The 25105-nt window shown below is 51.2% G+C and overlaps 1 protein-coding gene across 4 annotated transcripts in view; it reads left to right on the top strand.

The window, feature by feature from the left end:
* Positions 1–14097: 14097 nt before the first annotated feature.
* Positions 14098–25105, top strand: part of UBE2F (ubiquitin conjugating enzyme E2 F (putative)) — a 54464-nt gene continuing 43456 nt past the window's right edge. For all 4 annotated transcript variants that reach the window (XM_040638668.1, XM_040638661.1, XM_040638665.1 and 1 more), the window contains exons 1-2: positions 14098–14254; positions 18586–18719. In XM_040638668.1, the coding sequence (XP_040494602.1) occupies positions 18602–18719 (118 nt within the window). In that variant the 5' untranslated portion in view covers positions 14098–14254; positions 18586–18601. The remainder of the gene's footprint in view (positions 14255–18585; positions 18720–25105) is intronic.

Raw genomic sequence — 25105 nt, 5'->3', positions numbered from 1 at the left:
TGGATGGTTATGGGAGCAGGGAGGCGTTGCCAGGCTTTACAAAAGCAAGGGAGCCCGATGGAAGGGGAGTGAGTGATGGAGAGAGGCAGGGATATACAGCGGTGTGCGAGACCACACAGGCACCCAGGAACTTGCATCCCTGAATGCCTTCTAGAATCCTGACACTTGCCGCCTAACCTGCCCCCAGGTAAGAGATGCTAAGTTTGGAGCCAGTTTGAGAGGGTTTCTGTGGGCTGCTACCAAAGAATTTTCATCAGAACAGCATGGACTGACAGCGGGTGGAACGGAAACAGGGCAGCAGAAAGGGCCTATGAATTCTCTGCATGGCCCAGAGAGGAGCTGTGTTGGGGTTCACATGTTATTGTGTGCCCTTGCATTCACATGCCCAGACCCCTGAGCCCCCAGAATCTCCACCCGCCCCTCTCCCACTGCTAATGTAATGGAGTAATTGAGCATGAGCAGAACCAGCATTCAAGCCCACCTGCATTAGGGCGAGCCGGGTGGCGGTGGGGGTAGGGGTAGGGGTGGAGGGTTCTGAGACAAGGGAAGCACTGGGAATGCTGACGAGAGGGTCCGCCCCCACCACCTCAATTAAGCCAACTGATGGATAAAGAGAATCTTCTGGACTGTCAAACGCCTGCTTCTCCGAATCAGTTCCAAGAACCCAGGAGGTGCAGGAAGACAAAGAGAGCTCTCCCCCGCCAGAGTCAAACCCGCCGGAGCCGCCTCAGACACACAGCTCAGACTCACAACCCAGACACTAGACCCTCTAGTGGCAAGGGAGAGTAAGCAATTTGCCCAGCTGGAAATCAGGGCTTTGTTACTGAGAAGTAAGAGAGGGATGGATGGTGGAGCAGCAACTAACGTCCCTGTCCTCCCCCGCGGCTCTGTAGCTCCCTCCGCGGACGCCCGCTGGGGAAGGCGTGCTGCAAGCGGGAGTCTTCGGCCTTGCCACTAAACCAGACTGCTCCTCCCCTCTCCCTCCTGTCTGAATCAGAGCCAGCCCAGCCGCTCCTGCCCACAGCCCATTAGCCATACCGGGCATATGCCCCCCCCTACCGGCAGGGGCTGGGACTTATGGGGAGCGGGAGGAATGTCAGTAAGCATCACCGCCTCTGCGGGTGCGTGTGTGTGTGTGTGTGTGTGTGTGTGTGTGAAAGACCTTCCGGATCTGTTGCTAGCTGGGAAAAAGAGGGGAAAGCCAGCTGCCGGGCTTACGTCGAGTGTGAGCCCAGAAATGTCCTGATGTAGATGTGGACGTGAGGCTGTATCATTTGCTGCGGCTGCTGTTGCAAGTGACCACAGGCCTGACGGCTTCACTTATCCCCTTACAGTTCTGGAGGGGAGAGGCCAACACCAAAGTGTCCACGGTGCCGTGTTCCCTCTGGAGGCTCCAGGGGGAAATCAGTTTCCTTGCTTTTTTCAGCTTCCAGAGGCCACCTGTATCTCTTGGCTCAGGGCCCCACCCACCATCTTCAAAGCTAGCAGCAGAGCCTCTTCAAATCTCTCTCCTTCTCTCTGACCTCTGCCTCCATCTTCACAGCTCACTCCCTCCTACTTCGACCCTCCTGCCTCTCTCGTATAGTTACAGTTAGGACCCACCTGGATAATCCAGGATAATCTCCCCCCAGTTCAAAACCTTTCTCTTAATCACATCTGCACAGTCCCTTTTGCCATGTGAGGTAACATATTCACAGGTTCCAGGGATTAGGATGTGGACATCTTGGGGTGTGTGGGGGAGGCATCATTCTGCCCACCACCATGCCTATAGAAACTTGGAGAGGTTTGTTACATGGTTGGGGCGGCCTCTTTAAAGAGTATACTCAATTATGACCACAGAGTTAGGGATGAAAGCAAATATTATTTAGGACGAGAAAGTAAATTGCAAATATCACAAACATGAAAAACAGAAAAAGATATGTCACACATACATGTATAATTTTATTTTACATTACATATTATATATAAATATTATGTGATCATATTTTTTCTGGGTTTTGTCATATGGGTAGTATTTATTATTTTTTCCCACTCTAAATAAATCTTCACTTTCATCTCTACTTTGCATTCTTTGAGTATATTTTGTGTAGTAACTTTATACTATTGAGTATAGTCTTTCTTAAAGAGAGCCCCCCATCCGTATGTCAAGACTTAGACCCCTAAAAAACCTGGATCTGTCCTGGACTAGAAAACATCTTTCTGAAGAGAATTTAATTGTTTTCTAAATTAAGTCAAGATCAGCTATGTCATTCAACTGAATTCTGCTAAAAATCCAAAAAGAAGAACCAGATTCTAAAATTCCTGTGGAAGAGTAAAGATCTTAGAACAGCTAAGGTATTTCTGGGGAAAATAGGATGAAGGGGATTTATGCCACCTGAGTTCAAGATCTGTTAGCGAGGGACAATAATGAGAACAGTGTGTGTTGGTGGAAGGACAGAGAAATAGCTCAATGGAAGAGAAGAGAGTCCAGAAACAGGCTCAAACACACTTGGGAACGTGACATATGGCTGCCATTACATCACGCCTCTGCGGGGAGAGAGATGACAAAACAATGGCACCGGAACAACTGGTTTTCCATGTGGAAAAAATGTAACTGGATTCCTACCTATCAACATACCCCGAAGTAAATGCCAATTGGATTGAAGGATTAACCACGCAAATATTAGGAATTACAAAACTACTAGAAAAAAAATAGGAGAATTTCGTGTACAATCTCAGGGAACAGGAGTTCTTAGTGGAAAAGCTCATAAAGGAAAAAACTGATGGATTGGGCAGCATCCACATTTAAAACTTCTGTAGGGCAAGCAAATCATAACAAAGCATTGCCAAACCACTGACCAGGAGAAGATTTTGCACCATGTAGAGTGTATCTGCCATATTTGATGGAGGATTTGCTCCAGAAGGTACAAAGAACTTCCACAAATCAACAAGAGAAAGACAACGCAATAGAAAAATGGGCAAAGGCTATGAACAGGCATTCCCAGAAGGAAAATTCTGGATGGCCAGTAGACAGGAGAGGTGAAGCCCAAATTCACCATTCGAGACATGCAAATGAAAACCGAGCAAGGAGACCATTCCATACCCACCACATGGCAAAACACACCAAGGCGGTCAGCGCCAGGAGGTACAAGGAAATGCAAACTGTCGTAGACTGCTTGCAGGCATACGAAGTAGTACGACCACCTAAAGGACCAATTTGGCAATGTTAGCCTAGTTGAAAATGTGCGTACTCCACCAGCCAGCACTTTCCCTTCTGGGGATCAGCCTTGGAGAAACTCCGTACCTGTGTTGCAGGTCACTTTTCCGGGAGTGTTTACTGCAGCAGCACTGTTGGTAATAGCAAGTAACTGAAAGCAACCTCAATGTCCAGCAACAGGAACCTGCATGAGCCACTGTGAACTACTCTCACGAAGGAATCACGGGCACCTGTTAAAGCGAATACTCCGGATCTCTGTATGTCAACACGAATAGATTTCAAAACCATAGTATGAAGTTTAAAAACCAAGTGATGGAATAAATACCTTTTTTCCCTGAATCTATGTATATGGACCGGAGGGTGGGATTGCTGGGCTGTGAGCATTTGTTCAGCCTAGGAGACCCCGCCTATTCTCCGAAGCCAGTGCACCAATTTTCACCGTTATTCGTACATAAATCACGTTTGCTCCGCGGGCTTGGCAGGCGTTCCTCTTTCCCATCCTCTCTGTGTTAGTGAGTCTGGTGAGAGTAGAGAGGGCACATGGCAGCTGCTACTCGCCTCTCCCTGCTGACCCGTGAGGAGGTGCCCGGCGCAGCGCTCCTTGCCATGTGGGTGGCCTCCTTTGTGCAGTGCTTGTCCAAGTCCTCGGCTGGCTTTTTCCCTTGGAATTTCTGCCTTTTCTTGTAAATTTAGAGATTCATTATAGGTTCTGGATATGAATCCTCTGTGGGATATCCATGCTGTTCCTCCACTCTACGGCTTGTCTTTTACTGTCTCAATGGGGTCATTTGATGAAGAGAAATTGTAAATGTTAATGTAGTCCACCCAATGCATCTTTCTTGTCCTGTATAGTCAGTGCCTCTTCTGTTCTGTTTAAGAAATCTTTGCCTTCCCCGGATGAAAGTATTCTCCCATGAGTTCTTCCAAAAGTTTATGGCTTTACCTTTCACATTTAGAACTAGAGCCCATCTGGAAGCTAAATCCCTTTGCAATCTCATTTGAGGTGGTGAGCAATGATGGGGGGGGGGGCTGGCATCGGGGTCCTGAAGCCCAAGCTGAGGGGTAACAGCCCCAAATGTGTATAAAGCGCCTCCCCTCGCTGATTTTCCTCTGCTTTGCTCTTCCGCCGCTCCTCCGACCTGCCCCCTGCACGCTGCTCGTCCTGCCTCCTCCGAGGCCAGGGATGCCCGGCCGCAGGTCACTGCCCTGGGGCCTGGGTGGGGACGGGGGTAAGTCGGGGCCCTGTGCCCCGAGGGGCCCCGCTCTGAGCGCGACAGGCGCAGGCCCGGCCCCGGAGCCTAGTCCCGCAGCCCACGGGCCGACGGCGGTCCCCGCCCAGCTCCGGCCGCACCCGCTGCGGGGCTCCGCAAAACTGCGGCGCCGGGCCGCTCCCCACGTGGGCCTCCCGCGAGGCCACAGCGCTTGCGGGGCGGCCGGCCGGGCGGTCACCCCCACCGCGCCCCGAGTTGCCGCTTCCCCGCGTCCCCGCGCCCCCGCGCCCCGCGTTCCCTAGTGTGCCCCGGGCAGGCCGGCGTCTGCGGCGTGGGGGCGGCTCCGGAGGGGCCGGGCGCCTGCAGCCAGGCGGGGTCCTAGCCCAGGGACCGTGGGCGGGGGGGGGGCCGGTGCCGAGAAGGGGCCCCACCCGGCGCCCACCTTCCGCCTCTCCCCGCCCGCGTAGACGCGGCGGCCCCGGACCCCTGGTACATCTCCGCGTCCCCTCCCGCTGCCCTGGCGGCTCCTCCACGTGGCCCCAGAGGCAGCCCAGGTCCGGGGGCGGAGGTCACGAGCCAAGGACCAAGCTCTGCCGGGCACTCTGCCCTTCTCTTCCTCTGACAACCCCTGAACCGGCCCTGTCCGAGCCCCGCCCCCACAACCCGCTTCTTTGGTTGGGGGGCTGCCCCTAGAGGACTGGAGGTTGACCTGGTGTGCCCTTAGCTGTCCTTCCTCTTGGTGGCCGAGGTCAGGACGGCCCCCACGAACAGATGCCAAGTGCCAGGAGGAGGGGGGAGTCTGCTTCTCCCAGAACAGTTCTGGTATCAGACCCTTAGGAAGATTATTTCCAGAAGTCTCTCTGAGATGCCCATGGGAGACTAGAGGCTGTTCTGCTCCAGCTACCTTACCTTCTGGGCGGCCCAGGAGCCCCAGCCAAGCAGGGCTGCAGCTCCCACCTGGCTTCTGTATCTGGAAGGTTAGGAAGAGACCCCCCTCCCCACCTGGTCCTTTGCTGAGTGCAGCCCCCACTCCTCAGGTAGCTCTTTTTTTTTTTTTTTAATGATTTTTTATTATATTATGTTAGTCACCATACAGTACATCCCTGGTTTTTGATGTAAAGTTCGATGATTCATTAGTTGCGTATAACACCCAGTGCACCATGCAATATGTGCCCTCCTTACTCCCACCCCCCTCCCCTCTGAAGCCCTCAGTTTGTTTCTCATAGTCCATAGTCTCTCATGCTTCATTCCCCCTTCTGATTACCCCCCTTTCTTTATCCCTTTCTTCTCCTACTGATCTTCCTAGTTCTTATGTTCCATAGATGAGAGAAACCATATGATAATTGTCTTTCTCTGCTTGACTTATTTCACTTAGCATTATCTCCTCCCTCAGGTAGCCCTTGAGCTGGAGTGTTTTGAACGAGGTCCTAGATTCCCTCCCCCCCTCCCCCACCACACAAATCAAATGGTGCCAGTTTCCATGACGTAAAAGACCTCTGTCCCACCCCTATCCCATCCTGTTGCCCAGGGCAACTGTTAACAGTTGGCCTATATGTTTATGGGTTGAATTGTGTCCCTCCCCAAATTCACAGGTTGCAGTCCTAGCCCCTAGAACCTCACAATGTGACCTTAGAGATGGGTCTTCACAGAGATAACATTTAATTGAGGTCATTGGGGGTGGCTTTAATCCACTACGACTGACTCCATATAAGAAAGGGGAAATTTGAAGGCAGAGGCATACACACAGGGAGAAGATGGGGCCCAAGGAGAGAGGCCTGGAACAGTCTCCCCCACAGCCTCAGAGAGAACCAAGCCTGCCCCCACCTTCACCTCGGGCTTCTAGCCTCCGGAGCCGAGAAGCAGTGCATTTTTGTTGAAGCCACTCCATTCGTGGCTCTGTGTTTTGGCATCCCAGCAAAGTAATATGGTACACTTGTCAATATTTTCTAGTAGTTTGGAAACTCACCTCTATCTCCACTCATTGTTTTTACAGAAATGTCATTGTAGTATTCATGCCATCGTGCCACTGGTTTTTCCATTTTACGACATGTGCCGTGCATCTGCTCGATCTTGTGAGCGGCTGCTCAGACGCACTCCCTGAGCCCCTGCCTTTATCTCCCCAGGGCCCTGTGCGGGGAGACTTAGGTCCAGGCTATTGCTGGGAACAACAGAGCAGTGACCGGGTGATGTTTCCACCGTCTCGCAATGGCCATCCTTGTGGGGGCTGTCCCACAGAGGCTAGCAGGGGCCTTCCCGGGGCTCAGGTTTCCCTCCTCCCTGCCAGCGGATCTGTGGCCGTTCCTTCAGGTATGAGCACCTAGCACATCTGTCATGCACGTTATTAACTCTGCCATGTGCGTTTTGAGAAACCTAAATTTCTAATTTTCTTTATCCAGATCATGCCTGTCTGCCACTAAGCTTATTTAAATACTTTAGTGTCTTTTTTCCCCACTACTGTAGAAAGGGCTGCTTGATAACTTCTAATCGGGTGCTGCTGGTACAGAAAATACACCTGTTGATTTTTTTTTTAGCGGGGTCACTTTGTTCTTCTCCTTTCTTCCCTTTTAGTTTTCGGTTGCTACTTGGATGTTCCCTGGAGCTGATCACATTGTCTCATTATGTAATGGTCATGTTGCCTCCTCTTTTCTAATAATCACATTCTATTTCTGGTGCCTGCCTTACTGAGTTAGCCAGACTTCCAGAATAATACTAGGTAAACTGGAGAGGGTGGATGTCTTTGCATCTGTCTTCCTCCTGCTGTCTGTGGCCTCTGCATCCTCTCTTCGTGGTAATCTGCACCAGGGGCCCGAGGACCACACTCCCACCTCTCCGATGGAGGTAGTGTCTGCTTTTCTATGTGTTTGGGGACTGCCATGAGACAGACTGCATTTTCCTGTAGAAAATGTACATTCAGGGGCACCTGAGTGGCTCAGTCAGTTGAACATCTGACTCTTGATCTCTGCTGTGGTCATAATCCCAAGGGTTGTGAGTTCAAGCCCCAAACTGAGCTCTATGCTAGGCGTGGAGGCTGCTTTAGAAAAAAAAAAAAAAAGGAAAGAAAATGTGTGTTCAGAATCCCATAGAATGGACCTGAATGTACCATATGGAGAGCACATGGATTCTACCACCACATGGATTTGACCTAAAGCTAATCTATTATGTCTATCAGTCACCATTTAGTTCAAAGTGACTGTGTCTTCTGGGGACCCAGAAAGGCTTTGGAAACATGGTATGAATCACCTCTTATTTATTTATTTATTTTTAAAGATTTTATTTATTTATTTGAGAGAGAGAGAGAGAGCTAGGGACAGAGAAAGGGAGAGAGAGCATGAGCGGGGAGCAGAGGGAGAAGCAGGTTCCCCGCTGAGCAGTGAGCCTGACGTGGGGCTCAATCCCAGGACCCTGAGATCATCAGCTGAGCTGAAGGCAGAACTTAACTGACTGAGCCACCCAAGCGCCCCAATCACCTTTTAAAACACTGTCTAGGGAAGAATTTATGCTTCTCCGTATTTATTTCTATAGTGAATAACAACCTTAAAGCCACTTACTTGGTGAGACCCGTGCTCCAAGTGAAGGATCGGTGGTGTTTAAAGGAGACCCTTGCATTGCTATGAAGACAAATAAACAAAATAAATGAAAGCTTAAAAAGAATAAAAAGGAAAACTCAAAGTCCTACTACCTTGACACAAAAATTATGTTCGTTTTGGTTCATTTACTTGTCTCTGCCCATCTATTTGTCTTTTTCAGAATGGCAGGCGTTGAATTTCTACAATTTGAGCTTTGCTTGCTTCATTTAATTTAATCAGTATGTTCACGGTTCTACGCAATCTGCATAATGATCAAGCTCCGTGGCTGGGCTGCGCTCAGCTAACCAGTTCCCTGATACTGAGCACGCCAGGTTCTGTCGTGTGCGCACAGTGAATAGTTTTGGGCCAGGGCTGCTTCTGCCTTTGGTTCACTGCTTCAAGCCAATCCCTAGAGTGGAACTGCTGCGTCAAGGGAAGGTAAGACTTGAGGTGCCGGGTGGCTCAGTCTGTTGAGCATCTGCCTTTGGCTCAGGTCATGATCCTGAAATCCTGGGATCAAGCCCTGAGTCAGGCCCCTGCTCAGCGGGGAGTCTGCTTCACCCTTGCCCTTTGCTCCTCCCCCTGCTCATGCTCTCTCTCTCTTCTCAAATAAATAAATGTTAAAAAAAAATAGGTAAGACTGGTAGGACTTTTATTACCTACCTAAGGGTTTGTGCTGGGTCCCCTGATACCAGCAGAGCAAGCCATGGCCCAGGTCCACTCTGAATGGCGGCTCCTTCTCTTCACAAGTAGGTTGTCGCAGCATTGCTGTCACCAGAGTTCTGGAGTGGGGATTTAGTTATGATGGTTTGGAAAAGAGTCACCAGAATGTTGGTGCTTCACTCCCGTCTCCAGCCAGAGAGAGCTGTGGCTGCAGGGGGAAGGGCTCGACACGGAGGTGGGACTGCCTTGGGTGACCCCAGTGTGGCCCTAGGGTTGCAGCCTGCAATGCAGTCAGGGACACATCCTGGGCTGTTATCAATGCTCAGAACATCGTAAGGTTACTCCTGATCGTGTTCCTGCCTTGTTCACAGGAGTGTTTATATAAACTCCACAAGGTAAACACTTTCAATCATGTTTAAGGGAAAACATTTTGTGCTCTGTGGCATTTTGCCTGTAGCACTCACTGAAGTGGACAAGGTCAGAAACGTAAAGTAATGAAAACTATAGGTACGATACAAAATATACAACGAAGGCCACAGGACTTCACTGCAGGTGTGGGTTCAGCAATCTGAATCCCTGTGGGTGTGCTGTGACGAGCCCTGAGCTGAGGGCACCCACCTTGATCATATCTGCAGAGTCCATTTCACCATGTAAAGTAACAAATTCCTAGGCTCCAGAAACGAGGACAAGGCTATTATTTACCGTCCATGGGCACACACCCACCACACTTTGCATCAGCAACCTAGACACCTGAAAATATGACTCGACCTTGGTTAGTGACTAATACAGAAGAACATGCAATGCAAAACCGGACAGAGTGTGACAAAGGCTGGCTGCCATTTCAACACATTCTGCAAGAAAATCAAACCAAAAGGCTCTGGAGGAAGCAGCTTCCCTCAGAGCTTTGCCAGCTTGGGGGCCTGATCTGATGGGCAGCCTGGGAGCGGGGGGACCATCACCTGAGTGCGGCCTGCAGGAAGGGGCGGGGGGGGGGCAGGGGATGGATTCCAAATGTCTGCATTCCAGTCACAATGCACAACTCCTGTTAAAATGTGCCCACTGTTGCTTGAGGGTGAATGAAGAAAATCTCAGTCCTATAATATTTAAAACACCGCTCTGCTTCAGTCCCTTTCCAGGATAGCTGCCACAGCCTCTTTTATTATCTTTCAAAGGAATAAAAGGAAACTAATGTTTCCCTGGGGGCTAGTTCTAAGAGCAGTCAAAAGTTAATTATACCAGATATGTAATTAAAGTCACAGTACTTAGAATCTGATTGTCTGCTGTCTGGATAGTGCCCCACATCACCATCACCATCACCATCACCACCATCACCATCACCACCACAGCTCCCATCTGGCCCAACGGCACGGAGCCGGCCCCCTCCCTCATGCCACAGTGGATGCCAGAACTGGGTCAGCAAGGCTGCCAATGGTCTTGGTTAAGACAACTTGCCTAGGTTCTGGGCCACTTCTTGCTGCTCTCATCTGTGCCTCATTCTCCCCTCTCCAGATTAGACCCAGGGCTCTTTTGCCCTGAAAGCCCCGGTAAAGCTTTTCCTAGAAACAAGGAACCTGTCTCCAAGTACCCTGTCTCCGCTTTAGGCAACAGAAGGCACCCGGAAGGCCTGGGTTTGCACATTTGTTATCAGCCTCTCCAGCTGGGTTCTAAGGTAAGGGCTATGGTCAGCATAGCTCTTCTCCCCCAACAGTCTCTAAATTCCAGTGGGACAGACGGGTCTCCCCCATGCACAGCAAACCTCAGGAATCAGTTATGAGCCTCCCCCCTCCCATCGGTGGGATTTACCTACTACTAGTTCCCTGCAGAGCTCATGCTTTTGGAGGCCAGGGTCTATAGATTATACACCGTCCTTTTCAGGCTCTCAGCACTTGGTAGATGGTCATCATACAGTTCTGGTTGGAATAGATTTCAGAAGACACATAGGAACTAGGGGCCTGTGTGTGTCAAGGCCTGCTCTCCAGTGCCCTGGGCTTTGCTCCCAGGGAGAACCAGTCCTGGCTGGAGGGCGGGATGCACACCCTGGAATAACCTGGAACAACGCAGAACAGGTTGGAACAAGAACCAGCCGAGGACCGAGCTGGACCCTTCCACCCACATCTACTCCACAACTAGTGCCTCCAGGGCTATTCCCAGTCCATGCAAGGGGCTGGCTTTGAAACATCGTGAAGGTCTTGCCCTGGGAAAGCTTGGAGTCCACAGGACAGTGCGGAGCAGGAGAGCAAGAGCACTGGACCCTGTGGGCCTGGCTCTCATGTCGACTCACCCAGCCTGTAGAGTTTACCTCTCACTGAAACACAGAGCCAGGAATGTCTGCCCCAATGGGGTACCACTGATGTGGGAGAGCTCTGCTTCGTCCGCAGTGAGTGCAAGAGAGAAACCCGGAGTGGGTGGCCAAGGAAGGCTGCCCCTCCGGGGCTTTACCAGCAGAGGTCACTTTTCCTGCTGAGCAGGCCTCACACCAGGCACCCAGGCCCTTGCAACAGACGTTGTTAACCAACTGGCCTGCTGCCCTAGGCTGAAGAGTGCCCAGGTCCCTGGCTCGCCAACACCGTGTCATCCAGGTCAGTGAGCCCCAGGCCAAGCCAGGACAGCCTCTGGGATTGCCGTGCAGCCTGTGTGTCCAGAGGCAGGCCTAGCTGAAAACAGATAGAGGACATCTTCCCTTCCACACTCCGGCTGGAAGTGCTGGTTGAACTTCTTGGGGTAAGGGTGTAGGGGGTGGGAAGAACACCTGGTGAATTGTCTGCCTGCTCTTCCTCTGGCACCTGCACTCCTCTGGGAGGCTCACAACTGAACCTCTACCCTTCCTTCCCATATGCACACACAGTGGGTGTGTGATCCAAGCCCAGCCAGCCCTCCCAGAGAATGTGAGATTGGGAGGAAGAGGATAGCTCCCCTGATGGCCTGGATTGTAAAGATGTGTCTGAGGCCAGACCCCAGCTCCAAGGAGGCCTCTGGGAGGACATGGCCAGCCTCTAGAGGCCAAGACTCAGATGGAACCACTAAGAACAAGAGGCCTGCACATGACAAGCTCCTCATGCTGTCCCCCAGGTCCCCAGAGGTGACCTCCTTGGCTTCTGTGAACACTCCAGTCTTCTCAATCTTTTGTGCTCAAGCTAGTTAGTACAAGCTCCATTTTTGCAGAAGCCCTGGATGATGACAAATTGCTTCCTTAGGAGGCATGAAGGTCAATTTGACTCCTTTCCTGGCTGCTGGAACCACCAGCTCCTAAGGTGTATGGTGCTCGGTGAGGGCAAATCCCAGCTCTGCCATGTCAGGTAGACTAGTTCTGTGCCTTAGTTTCTGCATTTATGAAGTGGGGATATAGTAGTCCCCCCTTATGTGCAGGGTATCCATTCCAAGACCCTCCCCGAGACCATGGATTCTACCAAACCCTGCATAGACCGTTATTTCCTATACATACATACCTATGATAAAGTTTAATTCACAAATTAGACACAGTAAGGGATTAACAACTAATAACAACACCAAATAAATATCACAATACTGTAAGAAAAGTTATGTGAATGTGGTCTCTTTCAAAATATCTTTTTTAAAGGATTTTATTTTTTTTTTTGAGAGAGAGAGAGAGAGAGAGAGAATGAGTGGGGGAGGGGTAGAGAGAGAAGCAGACTCCCTACTGAGCAGGGAGCCAGATGCAGGGTGGTGCGGGGATCGACCCCAGGACCTTGAGATCATGACCTGAGCTGAAGGCAGACTCTTAATCAACTGAGCCACTCTGGCGCCCCTCAAAATATCTTATTGTAGTGTACTCACCCTTCCTCTTCTCGCAATGAGATGAAGTGAGTGGAATGACATAGGCACTGTGACGTAGCATTAGGCTACTATTGACCATCTGACAATGCATCTGAAGACAGATCATCTGCTTCCATACTGCAGTTAACTGAGGGTAACTAAAACCTTGAAAGCAAAACCATGGATAAGGGAGAGGACTGCTGTGACCAAATGACTGTTTCATGAGGTTGTTGTGAGGATTACGTGAGTTTACAATCTAGTAAGCCTGAAATAAACATCAGGTGAAGGCACAAGGCAGCCTCGTGAAATGGAGCTAGAAATGGCTGCATTTACCCACAATGGTGAGATTTGGAGCACTGGGCACTGCAGCCTTTCCCTTACAGAGTGGCCCCTTAGTGAGAGACAAGCCTTCAAGTCATTCCAGTTGTATCTTCACCTGCTGCCTTGCTTCAAGGTCTTATCTTCTCTCGCCGGGACTCCAGCAACAAGCACACGCCATACTTATCAAGCAGATGTATTTTGTCCACCTGTTGTGTGACAGGATGGGGGAGGGGGTATAGAAGGATGGGGAACATGGCAGAGGAGGGATTGAGGAGCTGAACTTAGGCAAACAGGCAGTGGCAGGAAGTCTCCAGCACCAAGAAGGGGAAGCACAGAACTCCAGCGACGTCACTGAGGGATACCTGCACCTCCCTGACTGTGGGGCCTCTCTGAGCAAGTAGTGTCTAAGTTTAGGAAGACAAGAGTTAGCCAGGCGAAGAAGGTGGGAAGTGTTCCAGAACAGAAGGAATACCATGGGTTGGTTCTTCACTGGTCTTCCTGACTCCCTGCCTGGCTCCCCTCCCACGAGCTCAATGAGAGCCAGAAGCTTCTTTTAGAAAGAAAACTTAGTCACTCCACTGTTTAAAACCATTCAATGGGGCTTCTGGAAATAAATTCTAACTCCTTGGCTCTTTCTTCCCGGTCCACGTGGTGAATCTCATCTTTTAGGCGGCCCATCCCTCCAGGAGCCGTCTTGTCTGACTCCCTCATCCCGGCGCCTATTTCAATCACAGGGACACAAATGGACGTGAGAATTTGTATTCAACAAGCTAGAAATAGATAAAGTAGGTATTTTACAAATGTAGAGGAGAAAAGAGGAATAAAAGCCTTTCAGACAAGATCAGGAAAGGGTCCGGGCACTCCTGCAGACTGCCCCCAAGCACACTTGGGGTTGATCTGTGGCTGCGGCTCGCCTGACCGCCCCGCCCCTCGCCCCTGACGCCTGGTCCTTCGCACCCTGGGCACTGGGCCGGGCACAGAGCAGGCGCCCCATCCACCGAGGCGGTCAGCTTGGGCCGGCCGCTCCTGCAGCGCAAGGCTGCGCCCAGCACCTCGGAATAGCAGGTCCAGGTGCCACAAACGACGAAATGAATGGAGGCAGGAAAGCGGCTCAGAGCCCCGGGCACCGGGGTGCGCAGGCTCGAGAACAGCTGGGACGACCCCGCCCCCGGCCGCTACTAGCCAATCAGCAGGGATGGCGAGATTCACGCCCGCCCCCGGCCGTGCCCTCTGCCAATGAGCGAGTCCTGGGCGGCCAGCTGCCGAGCCCAGCCTCGGCCGGCGCAAGCCGCTGTTCGCGTGTCAGGCTCCAAATAAAGTTCGTCGGGGCTTTGAATTTTTTTTTTAAAGCGCCCGCTGCCATCTCGGCCGCCGCTGGCAAGAGCGGCCGAGTCCCCGCCCCGCCACTTCCGGTCCCGCCGCCCGGAGCCGGTGCGGCTGTGAGGGGCCGTGTGTCGCCGCCGCCGGCCGGCCGGGCATGGTGTTAGGTGCCGGGCCCGCCTCGCCTGTCTCGGGGTGTCCAGGTGAGCAGCGCGCGGCCCCGCGGCGGGCGACGGGCGGCCGCGGGCCTCCGGGCGGCGCCGGTACCGCGGGCGGGCCGGAGGGCGGGCGGCGCCGGGGCCGCCTCAGGCCGCGCGCTCCTCACGGCCGGGCGCCGGCGGTGCGGGGCCGGACCGCCTGACCGGGAAAGGGCCGAGGCGCCAGCCGCCGCCGGGCTCGAGGGGCAGCCCGCAGCCCCCGCCTGCTTGTGCCGGCGCCCGCACGGCCTCGCTCGCGCCCGCCGTCGCGGGGGAGCCGCGGGCCGCATTGTCCAGAAGGAAACGGAGCCCAAGGTCACCAGCCCGCCGGGGCGGGGGGCAGCGGGACTCGGACGCGGGCCGTCGGACTCCTCTCTGCCTCGGGAGTCCGGCTAGGCCCGGAGAGCGGCGGGGGTGAGGAGTGGGACTCCCGCCTCCCCAGCCTGCCTGCAGCTGCCCCGCGGCTGGGGGCGGCCTCGGATCTTTTGGAGGATTTTACCCGGACCGAGACGGGGGAGGGTATCTTGGAACGATCTGAACAACCGAGTCTTGGATTCTAGACCTGGTTCCGCTGGTGTGTAATCTTGGGTGTGGCCCTGCCCTCCCAGGGCTCAGTTTCCTCATTTGTCACATGAGGGGACTGGGCCCTCCCCTGTCTGCATTCCCTCCAGCCCTGGAGTAGGGGCAGGATGGGTTGGAGTGGCCAGAGAAGGTTTCTTGGAGGAGATGTTGGAATCTGGGTAGGAATCTGTTGTCCTGAGGAAGGAATAGGAGTAGGTGGTGAAGGGAAGGAGGGCACTCCAGACCTGGATATCATCAGATTGAGCAGAAGCTTCCAGAAATGGGCACGGTGGTATTGAGGAACAGGGAGGAGGCCAGCTTGCAGAGGATTTCTGGCTGGGTATGGGGATGAGGGGTGGGTGGTGGGGGACAGAGGGTGGGAGAGATGTTTGGAGACAAATCATCACCAGGCTAGGTGGTGTGGGGCTTGAGAACCTCCACCCAGATTTGCCTGCGGTTCAGGTAGTAGGTAGTGCAGGAGGGGGCATGTTTACTGATGAAAATAAAGGGTTGGGCTCCAAAGGTCGTTCAGCCAACCAGGGTGACTCCCCTGACAGGTGGGAGGTTTCTGGACCCTGGCATTCTGAAGGAGGAGGGTACAGTGTGGACATTTTTGTGTCCTGATAAGGGCCTCTTTGGCTAGAGAAGTTGATTGCCCCCTGGTGACCTGTGGTTCCATCTTTTACTCTGAGGTTGCGACTTTTCCACAGCAGGAAGATTTGCAAATGCGGAGTTCCTCACACTGAGCTGACTGGCTCCTGGTATCCTGCACAGGTGACATGGCCCGATGTTGCCACTACAGGCAGGAATGCCAAGTAAATACTCCTTGATGACGAGACCAGTAAATAGCACGCAGGAATCTTCTTTGAACAGCCCGAGAGCAAGTCCCACCCAGAGGAGGAACGTAAATGGGCCAATTGGGACTTGTGGGATTTAGAGACAGCATCTATTCGATGCAGCTGATCTGTCACCAGAAATGCTGCCTTAACACTGTGTGCTTTGCAGTCAAGGGGTAGTTTTGTGTTAAGCTCTGTGGGTGAAGCATAGTATAGAAGGAAAAGAGAATCCTGAAGCAACTGCAGGTGTTTGGCAAACCTCTTGACAGTTTGAATAATTCTCTTTGTTCAGATCTCTTTGTAGAGAATTAATTTAACAGCTAAGGAAACATTTCCAAATTAGGCCTTAGGTTTATCCCTACAGTGGCATGGAGTAGTAATACGGATGGTGGACAAATAGGTGGTCATTATACACTCAGACTTCTTAGAATGCTGGGAAAGTAAGTTCAGTGTTCTCTTCGATAGACAACAAAACACAAGTATCATTGTCTTATACCTTTCAGTCAGTGCCCTGTGTATTTATTAAGGGCCACAAACTTGTTGATGATTGCAAGCCAGAAATCTGGCTCCTAGTGGAGTTGAGTGTGGGGCATATTCTGCCCACAGAGAAGACTTCAGTGTGGGTAGTAGGGTTATAAAAGAATAAGCAGCAGGGAGCCTGGGTGGCTTAGTCCACTGAGCGTCTCATCGTTGGCTTCAGCTCAGGTCTTGATCTCAGGGTCTGGAATCCAGCCCCGAGTTGGGCTCCTCGCTCAGCAGGGAGTCTGCTTGGGATTCTCTCTCCTTTTCCACCCTCCCACCCCTGCTGTCTCTCTCAAAAAAAAAAAAAAGAAGGCAGAATCCTCAGACTGCAGTGACACAGAAGAGTGTCTTGGTGTGAGCCTTTGTAAACAAGTCTTCCGAGGACCCTCCAAGTGGCTCCTTCAGTGCAGGCCCTCAGGGAGTTCAGTGCAGACCAGGCATGTGCCCTGGCACTTGCTTCTCCGTGGGGCTCTTTGTTATGACTTTCCTAGGGTACTGCCTGTGGAACTGTCTTTACTTATGTTGGGCTTTTGTTTTATTTTTTTGCCATATTTGTATTGGCAAGGTCAGCTAGAGGATAAAAATCAATTGGACTTTGTGAAGGATGTATGTCTTGGTCCATCTTCAGGCAACCCTAACCAGGTGGGATTGATGTGCTCAAGTCTGGGTGTGTGGTGGACTTGGCTGGGGCGGCAGACACTGTTTTGTGATCCAGATCTGCTTAAGGGATTCCTGACAAGATCATTCCAGGTGGGGGCTGAGCAAGAGAACCTGGCTCTGGATGGTCCTTCTGTCTCTGGTAGCTATAGGCTGGAGCCCTTATGGGTGTTTGGCTTTCGTCCCACCCCCAGGAAGCCCCCCTTGTGAGGTTACCAAACCAGTACCTTCCTGCCCTGGGTAAAGCTAAGAAGATGTGTGTTGGTTATGGTCCAGGCTGCTATGTAGGTTCATCTGGGGAGATGGCATGGTCAAGTGGCAATGAAGAAACTAGTGTTGGTTTGTTTTCACATTTGTGTCAGCTTTATTGAGGTGTGATTGAAGTGCACGAAACTGCACATATTCAAAGTATGCAGATAGATCTGTGTATGTATATACCACTGAAACCATCACCACACTCAGAATGTTTGTGTCATCTCCAGGAGGGAAACTGATGTTTCTGTGGTGACTGCTTCTGGCAGCTGGGTGGCCTCAACCAAGCCAGTTCCTGGGTTCCTATCATCACAGGATCTACATCAGTTAAAAAAAAAAAAAAAAAGAGTGGGAACTGAGGGTTGGAGGGGGAAGTCCTTACCAGATTTGAAATTTTAGGAGCTTGTGAATGCTCATGTGTAATAGAAGCATCTTTTGAAGCATTTAGACCAGTGATTTCTAAAAGGGATTAGGTGTGTGTTCGCGTGGGGGTCATATACGATACAGAAGATCATATTCAGTATGTTTCTTTTTTATGGCATACATAATAGAAAATAAAATCTGACAGTCTTTGGAGGAGGGGGAGATACACAGAAGAAGATGGTATGAGAAGTTACGTAAAGAACCTGGGTTAAAAATAGTAAAAATACCAATGGGGGAAATGTGTTCTTATTTTGGCTTTCAGTATCTTGGCCTCAAACTAAAAGTTTTGTGTTTGGGTCAAGTTTTTCATTTGGAAGTTTTAGATCATTTTCTTTTGAAAACAATCGGTATTGAAGTAATGTGAAAGCAACAAAGGAAATTATGGAAATATTGGGCTGGTAACCAGTTTTTGTGTTTGGTCTTTATTGTCCTTCCCAGTGAGCTTTGAGTGAGTTTCAGGGGGTGCCTGAAACACAGATGGGTCGGAAGCAGCCAGTGAAGAGAGTCTAGTTTGGGGCATTAATTCTAACTTAATATTGATGTTGATATTGCCTAAAAAATGTAAATAAGACACAACATAAATAAATGCAAAGATGCTTCTTAAGGGAGAAGAAAAGGGAGGCATTGCATTGCTTCCTCCTCACCAGGGCTGACGCTCCCCTCAGTCTGCGATGGGCCAGGCACAGGGGCCACACACACAGGTGCACGGTCCCTGCAGCAGAGAGGGGCACACTTAGAGAACAGTGGTGGGGCAAAATGGAACCCATTGGTGGAGGCTCCCCTAGACCACGAGCTCATGGGAGCCTTGTCACCACGGTGTCCCAGGGCCTGATGCCCAGTGAATGTTAAATGCATGGCTGTCCCTTTTTAAAATTTTTGTGTACTTTAAAAAATCAGACTTACAGAGGATGGCATAGAGATTTCCCAAATCAATTATAAGGAATCCAGTCTTATGAATGTGCCTTATATGCTGAATTTTTCTGTGACTAAAGTATAGGTAAAAGTTAACTACCTATGGCCTTGTCTTCAATTTCCAGTCATTGTCTAGAGACATGTCTGTAACCCTACTTTTGGTCTGTCTTTCAGGGTAAAGGTAGCAGTAATGCTGACGCTGGCAAGCAAACTGAAGCGGGAGGACGGTCTCAAAGGGTCCCGGACGTCAGCCACAGCCTCCGACTCCACTCGGAGGGTATCTGTGAGAGACAGGCTGCTTGTTAAAGGTAACGTCATCCATGTAAGCTGGTTTCTCTACTATAACAAAACGAAGTCTGACTGGAGGCTCTTTGGGGATATGAAACAGCCAGTTGCTGAGTAGAAATACCTGTTTGAAAATATTTAAAAATATAATTGCCTGTCATTTACAAGGACTTCGTACTGTGGGAATACTAAGGACAAGAAAATGTGGTATGTCTTGCCACTTGGAATATGCTCTGTAGGGGCTGCCAGAGTGCCGGTGGGAGGATTGTGGTACTCTGGCCTCAGTGCTGTCAGTGTCTGGCTGGTGTGGTGGTCAGGGGAGCATCTTCCTTTCTCGTGCTTAATCACAAGGGGTTCCAGAGCCCCTCTCTGACACCTCAGCACCAGTTTCTAAAGGGAGGGAATGGAATTCAGTAATCTCTAGGGTCTTTCTGTACTTCAGTCAAGTCACAGCCTGAAGAGAGCCTTGTACAAAATTAGTTCCCGTCACAGAATTAATAACTTGAGTGTCTTAGAGCTGTAGTCTTTGGAGAAGGGTTTATATAGTGTGTGTGAATATGCGTGTGTTTGTATGGAATTTTTGCATTCTTTCATTGATCAGACTTACAACTGTGAGGTGCAAAGGCAGTTTCCTGGGGTCATGAAGACTACAAAAGGTGAGGAAGAAACAGTTCCTGCCTTAAGCTTAGAATTTGCAGCACTTTTTACTTTATGGCACATGTTTACATTTCTTAAGTGTATAGGAGCTAGGAAGCCACGAGCTATACAGTTGGTTAGGACTGCCTGTTTTCCTGTCATATCAGGTAGACACCATGAGGTTGCTGGCATTTGTGTGTCTTGAAACACACCTAACAGCAGGAGAGCTGGTGTGAGTGCATGCACTGTTTGTCCTTCTCAGAAATGAGGCACTGCTGAGCTTGGCAGGAGTGGCACCAGGAATGCATCAGGTTCAGGGAGTCTTGGGTGGTGCACTCTTCCTTATCCTCCCTACCCCTGAATCTGGCCTAGCTCTGGTTTATCCAGCTTAATGGATGACTGGCTAATGGTGGAGTAAGAATCACTTCTTACGTTTTGACATTACCCACTGTATCAGATTGAATTCAGAATTTGTGATGGACTGCAGCGCTCAGAGGGTGGGACATGGGCCGCAGCTCCTCACTTGGATGGGCCTGATAGGACTTGAGTCTCTTTCCCAGATGCTGGCTCAAGGGTTCCATCTACGGAGGAAGCCAGGAGCCAGGTGAGCTGGGGAAGGGGTTGGATGTGTTGATGTGGTCTTTAAGTGAAGGCTGTTTTAGTGCCTGGGACTTACAGCGAGAAGGCCCAGATATTAGCTGAGGAGGAGCAGGTGGAAGCAGTGAGTAGACTGTCCTGTCTTCTTCACCATATCTTTATCATGTAAAGATATTAGTAACTTGTACACAGAGCACTTGGGACCAGGCCCTGCATTGGACACTTCATAAGGCAGTTCTTGTTTGACTGCTAAGCCTTGCCAGGTGGGTGGTTCATTCTGCAGCTGAAGGACTGAGACTCAGGTTAAGAAACGTGTCCAGAGTACAACTTTGTTGTAGCAGCACAGCCAGACCCACAGTCTGGGGTGGGGCAGGCTCTGGGGGAGCAGACGCAACAAGCAGAAGCTGGAGGAGCAGGAAAGAAGTGCGGGTCCACTGAAAAGAGCATTTAGGGAGGCGCAGGGGCTCCTGCACACCTTCCACCCTGCCCGAGGATTCACCTGGCAGCTCGCAAATGGCTCTAGGGCCTGATGCAGCCCTGGGGAGCCCATGGAGGCTGGACTCCATCCCTGCTCCCAGGACAGATACCTTTGGCTGGGTTTACAGGGCCCTGCTCAAGTCCTTTGACTTTGTGAGACTCATCAGAGAGAGAGGTGCAAAACCACCTTGTGGGGCCACCTGTTTCCATCCTCCCAGGGCACTGGTGATTATCAGGTTTCTGGGGTAGCTGTGGGCAGCAGGGCTCAGTGTAACACACACCTCATGTGGCCTGCTCCCTCCTGCCTCTGGGGACTGTTGGACCAGGCTGGGCTGGCTGAGTGGTGAGCAGTTTGGGCATGTGGTAAAGGGTGGGGAGAGAGGAAGGGTGGCCCTGGCCTGAGAGGGGGCTGTGAAGAACAGGCACATAATGAAGCATGCTCTGATGGTCCATGATTTCCTGATCTGCCCCTAAAGCACTCCTTTGCTTGGCTAGATGTGGAGGAGATCTTCATTCTGGGGATTTCGGATGCCGGAAGTGGTGCGTGGAGTCTAGGAGTCTGTGGCATTGTGAGCACTTAAGGGGTGATTACAGAGAAGTTCTTTCTAGGGGAAGCCCCCTTTGGGAACTTTGAGAAAAGTTGGATGTCTGAGTTCAACAAGATTGCAATAGTCAGCAGTGTCATCCTGGGCTGTGGCTTTGGCTCATGTGGGAATGTTACTCATGAGGATCATTAGTTTGTAGAAAAGTATGTTAATGTGTCTTGGGATTCAGTACCATAGGCTGGGTTCCCAGGAGTGGGGAATTTGGTATCCGGATAGTTATAAAGGAGTATCCCTGGGACTGATACCTGTAGAGGGAGGTGAAGGACTCAGGAGCAGGCAGAGCAAGAAATCGACCTCTGGGGAAGGCCCCAGACAGCCTCTGCTTAGGGCAAGCATAGCCTTCAGAGCAGTCCCCAGTCAGATGAGATGGTCAGGTTTTCCTGCTCTGCATGGATCAGTTGCCAGAGAGGCTGCCCTGAGAGGGATGAGGGTCCTGGGGTGAGGGGGTCTGTGCAACCTACACAGTCCCTGGAAGGACTGATTGCTGAAGGCCATCTGCTGAGAGCCCTGTGGGGGGGTGGGGGGGGTGGGAGGGCTGTGTATCCCGTAGCCCAAAGGTACGGGATCTGGCTTGGTGCAGATGGCTGTAAGGTTGAGCTGATGGATGGGGGAGATTGGGGGTTGGCCGGGACAGTTGGTGCTAATGGTGAGGGCCAGTAGTGGCTGCAGAGCTGTAGTTCCTGTTCCTTTTCTTGCCTCTGGAAGGCTGGAGTCCCCTCTCCTTGGAAAAACCAGAGCCTGCCTTGGAGCAGCTGGCCAGGGGAGGCTTCTGTGCTGGCACCTTGGTCACACCACCTTTTCGTTTGCACCCCTCAGGTAACTCGGGGACATCCTTCAGGCTGGAATTGGAAAGATACTTGTAGCAGCAGTCCCTGGAGGGTGTAGAACAATCGAGTATTTCTGGGCTAGGACTGAGGGCTGCCGTCTGCCCTGAATCCTAGGAGCTGGGGACAATGTGGAGAGAGTGTCAGATCTGTGCAGGTCTGAGCCTGACTGGGGAGCTATCACCAGGGTTTTTAGTCACAGGGCAGATGGTACTGAGTTCCTGGTGGACCTTTGTGGGGCCACTGAGTCCAGCAAGTTCAAAGTCCGATGGTGCTTCCCACCTACCAGAATAGCCTAGCAGGGTCTTAGCTAGCAGAACCTTGGCACTTTTTATGTAATGGGATTGTGTGTGTCTCCTTGTTCTTTCATTTTTTTCGCTGAACAGACATTTTAGTCCCTGCTGTGTGCCACCCTACTGTTAGTGCCCCCTAAAGACCCCAGGGGCTCCAGGCATGCTGGCAGAAACCTTTCACCTCTATTAGTCTTTATTAAATGTGGAGACTTGGATTGTGCTGAGTTCAGGGTCAGTTCCGGAATTAGGGGAATAAGAGGGAATGAATCTGTGTGTACCTTTATCCATCCCAGCCCCCACACCCCAGGTGCTTCCTGGCATTCCGTGGCTGTGGTGTGTGGCTGTCCATGCTCCAGGCCTGGAGCAGAGAGGCCTGGCTGCCCACCAGCATATGCTTCCCAGGGTGCAGGGTGCAGGGTGCAGGGTGCAGGTGCCACCTCAGGTGCACTGCTGTGTCCACATGAGCTGTTCAGTCATGGGATGGGATAGGGAGGGCCCCATTCCAGCAATTCCTGGAAGAGTGGGGGAAAGAGGACCATTTATTGTTTTCCAGAGCTGCTTTCTCTATGCCAGGCCCTGCCCAGGACCCTGGGGGTGGGCTCAGAGTTTGGCTTGCATGTTGGCAGAATATTCAGAGCACTTAGCGGCACTATAATATGTATTTTAAAAACTTGAAGGGTACCTGGCTGGCTCGGTTGGTAAAGTGCACGACTCTTGATTCAGGGTCGTGAGTTTGAGCCCCATGCTGGGTGTAGAGCTTACTTAAACATAAAATCTTAAAAAATAATAAAAATAAAAAATAAAAGCTGGAGTAGTGACCCAGAGAGGAAGAGTCCTGCTAAAATGGAGCTATTGCAGCTGGCTCCAAGGTTAACCTTTAAAAAATGTTTTGTCGAAGGGTTAAATAACCGTCAGGCTGCCCAGAAAGCTTGGTGGCCCCACTTAGGTATACCCGGTAGCCCTGTAGTGCAGGGAGAATTGTAGAAGCCAGTTGCTGACCTTGTCAGCTCATGTTGAAAGTGGGGGTAGCCTGAGGCCTTGGGTTTCATTCTCATTGATACCAGTCTCTGCTATAGCAGTTGTGCTGATTTTCAGGGTGATAGCCTTGCTTCCTCAGTGTGTGGAGGGGACTGTGAGTGCTCTGGGCTGGCACTCGGCAGTGTGCTACTAAAAGGCCCCTAGCCTGAGTAGAAGGGCTGATGGGAGGGGCCGTGAGGTCCTCAGTTCTCGGCTCTAGCAGTGCTGTCCCTGTGGAGGGGCTAATGCCCTTCTTAGTTCAGGTGTCTCCCAGATAAGGGCACTGTGCATGGATGCTGAGACTGCAGAGGGGGTGCTCGACACCTAAAGACGGGTGGGAAGCTCACAGAGAAAGTTCCAGTCAAAGAAATTTAAGAGGTAGTGGTTCAGGTGGAAGGAGGTAATCAAGTCTTCTGGGAAGTAGCTACATCTTTCCCTGGGTGGAATGGCACAGCTGCCCTGCCCGACGGGGCTTGGAGCTGGCTCTTCCCAAGAGCCATCTGTTTCGGTGATTGGCCCTTTGTCTTAGCTCAGACTGCCATAAGCAAATACTATAGATTGGGTGGCTTCAGCAACACACATTTATTTCTCATGGTTCTATAGCCTGGGGAGTCTAAGATCATGGCATCAGTGAGGACCCCTTCCTGGCTTGCAAGCACCTGGTATCTCTTCTTATAAGGGCACTGATCCCATTGTGAAGGCCCTACCCTCATGACCTCATCTAACTCTCATCATCTCCCAAAGGCCCCACCTCCTAATAATGGGGGCGGGGCGGGGTTAGGGCTTCAACATAGGAATTTGGGGGGAACACACTTCCACAGCAGCTTTGGAATGCATTGGTCCCTAACTACACAAGGGGAAAGGCTTCTCACATCTCAGGACGTTCACACCAAGAGCACGGCCAGCTTGCTGGCAAGTGTGCTTATTTGTTAGGCGTTTCCTGAGCTCCCTGTGTGTGCCAAGCCCAGGGCCAAGTAATGGGGTCGCAGGGCTGGGTCAGACTACAGTCCCTACCATGAAGAGGGCGCAGATTTGAGGGGCAGGCAGTGGAGAAATAGGAAGAGCACTGTATTGTGAGCAGCCTGTGGCAGAAAGGGGTGAAGACGTGCCGTGTGGGGGCCACTGTGGTCATCGGGTGGATTTTGTAATCTGATATCTCGGTGCAGTCGTGCTTCAAGTGGGCTCTGTGGTTTGTTTTTTAGTTAGAAAGGAAAAGAGTCTAATTTCTCAGAAGGAAGTTGTGCAGCCTCGGAATTGTGCAAGGTGCCCCCCAGAAAGGCTTGGCCAGTGAGGGGTAGAGGTGTTAGCATCTTGGAACAGGCGAGACTTTAGCAGGTTAAAAATACCTGAATTCTTGCTATTTTGCAGGTAGGGGTTGTGTCCTGCAGGCAGTGAGGTCATGCAGGGAAGGGCTGCTGCTTTGCAAAGAGGCCTCTCAAGCCTGTGAAGCAATTTGCTTGTTTCTTTGGCCGTAGACTTCTTGTACGAGTCTAAGGCGATAGCTACTGATAGTAATGAATTCTTATTTGCCATCATTTGAAGTGTAGAGGAACTTGTGTCATTTGTGACAACCCCATGAGAGTACGTGGCTTATTTTACCTTCTGCACTGGACTGAACTAAAATGCTGATTATCTTTATTGAAATTCCTGTGCTCCCAAGATTGTATTTCTTGCCTGCTCTTGGACCAAAAGCCTACGGAGGCCCTGACTATGGTGGGACTCTCCTGGCCCTTGTCCACTCCCTTGACTGAGTAACACTGACCTGGAAATGCAAGCATAATGGTCATCTTTGGAGTTGAACTCTAGACCACAATGTGAAGTTACTAAATCTGCGTATGTAAATATCTGTGTGTGAATATTTTAACATGGCCAAATATCCTGTAGCAGTTTCCGATACCTGGGGAGAGTAAAAAATTCAGAAGCCTAGGCCCCACGTAAAACTTTTGGTGTAATGGGTCTG

Source organism: Ursus maritimus, unplaced genomic scaffold (genome assembly GCF_017311325.1).
Source record: "Ursus maritimus isolate PB19 unplaced genomic scaffold, ASM1731132v1 scaffold_1, whole genome shotgun sequence".
NCBI lineage: Eukaryota > Metazoa > Chordata > Mammalia > Carnivora > Ursidae > Ursus > Ursus maritimus.
The sequence above is the reverse complement of the archived record's forward strand: the minus strand, read 5'-3'. Positions and strand labels throughout refer to the sequence as shown.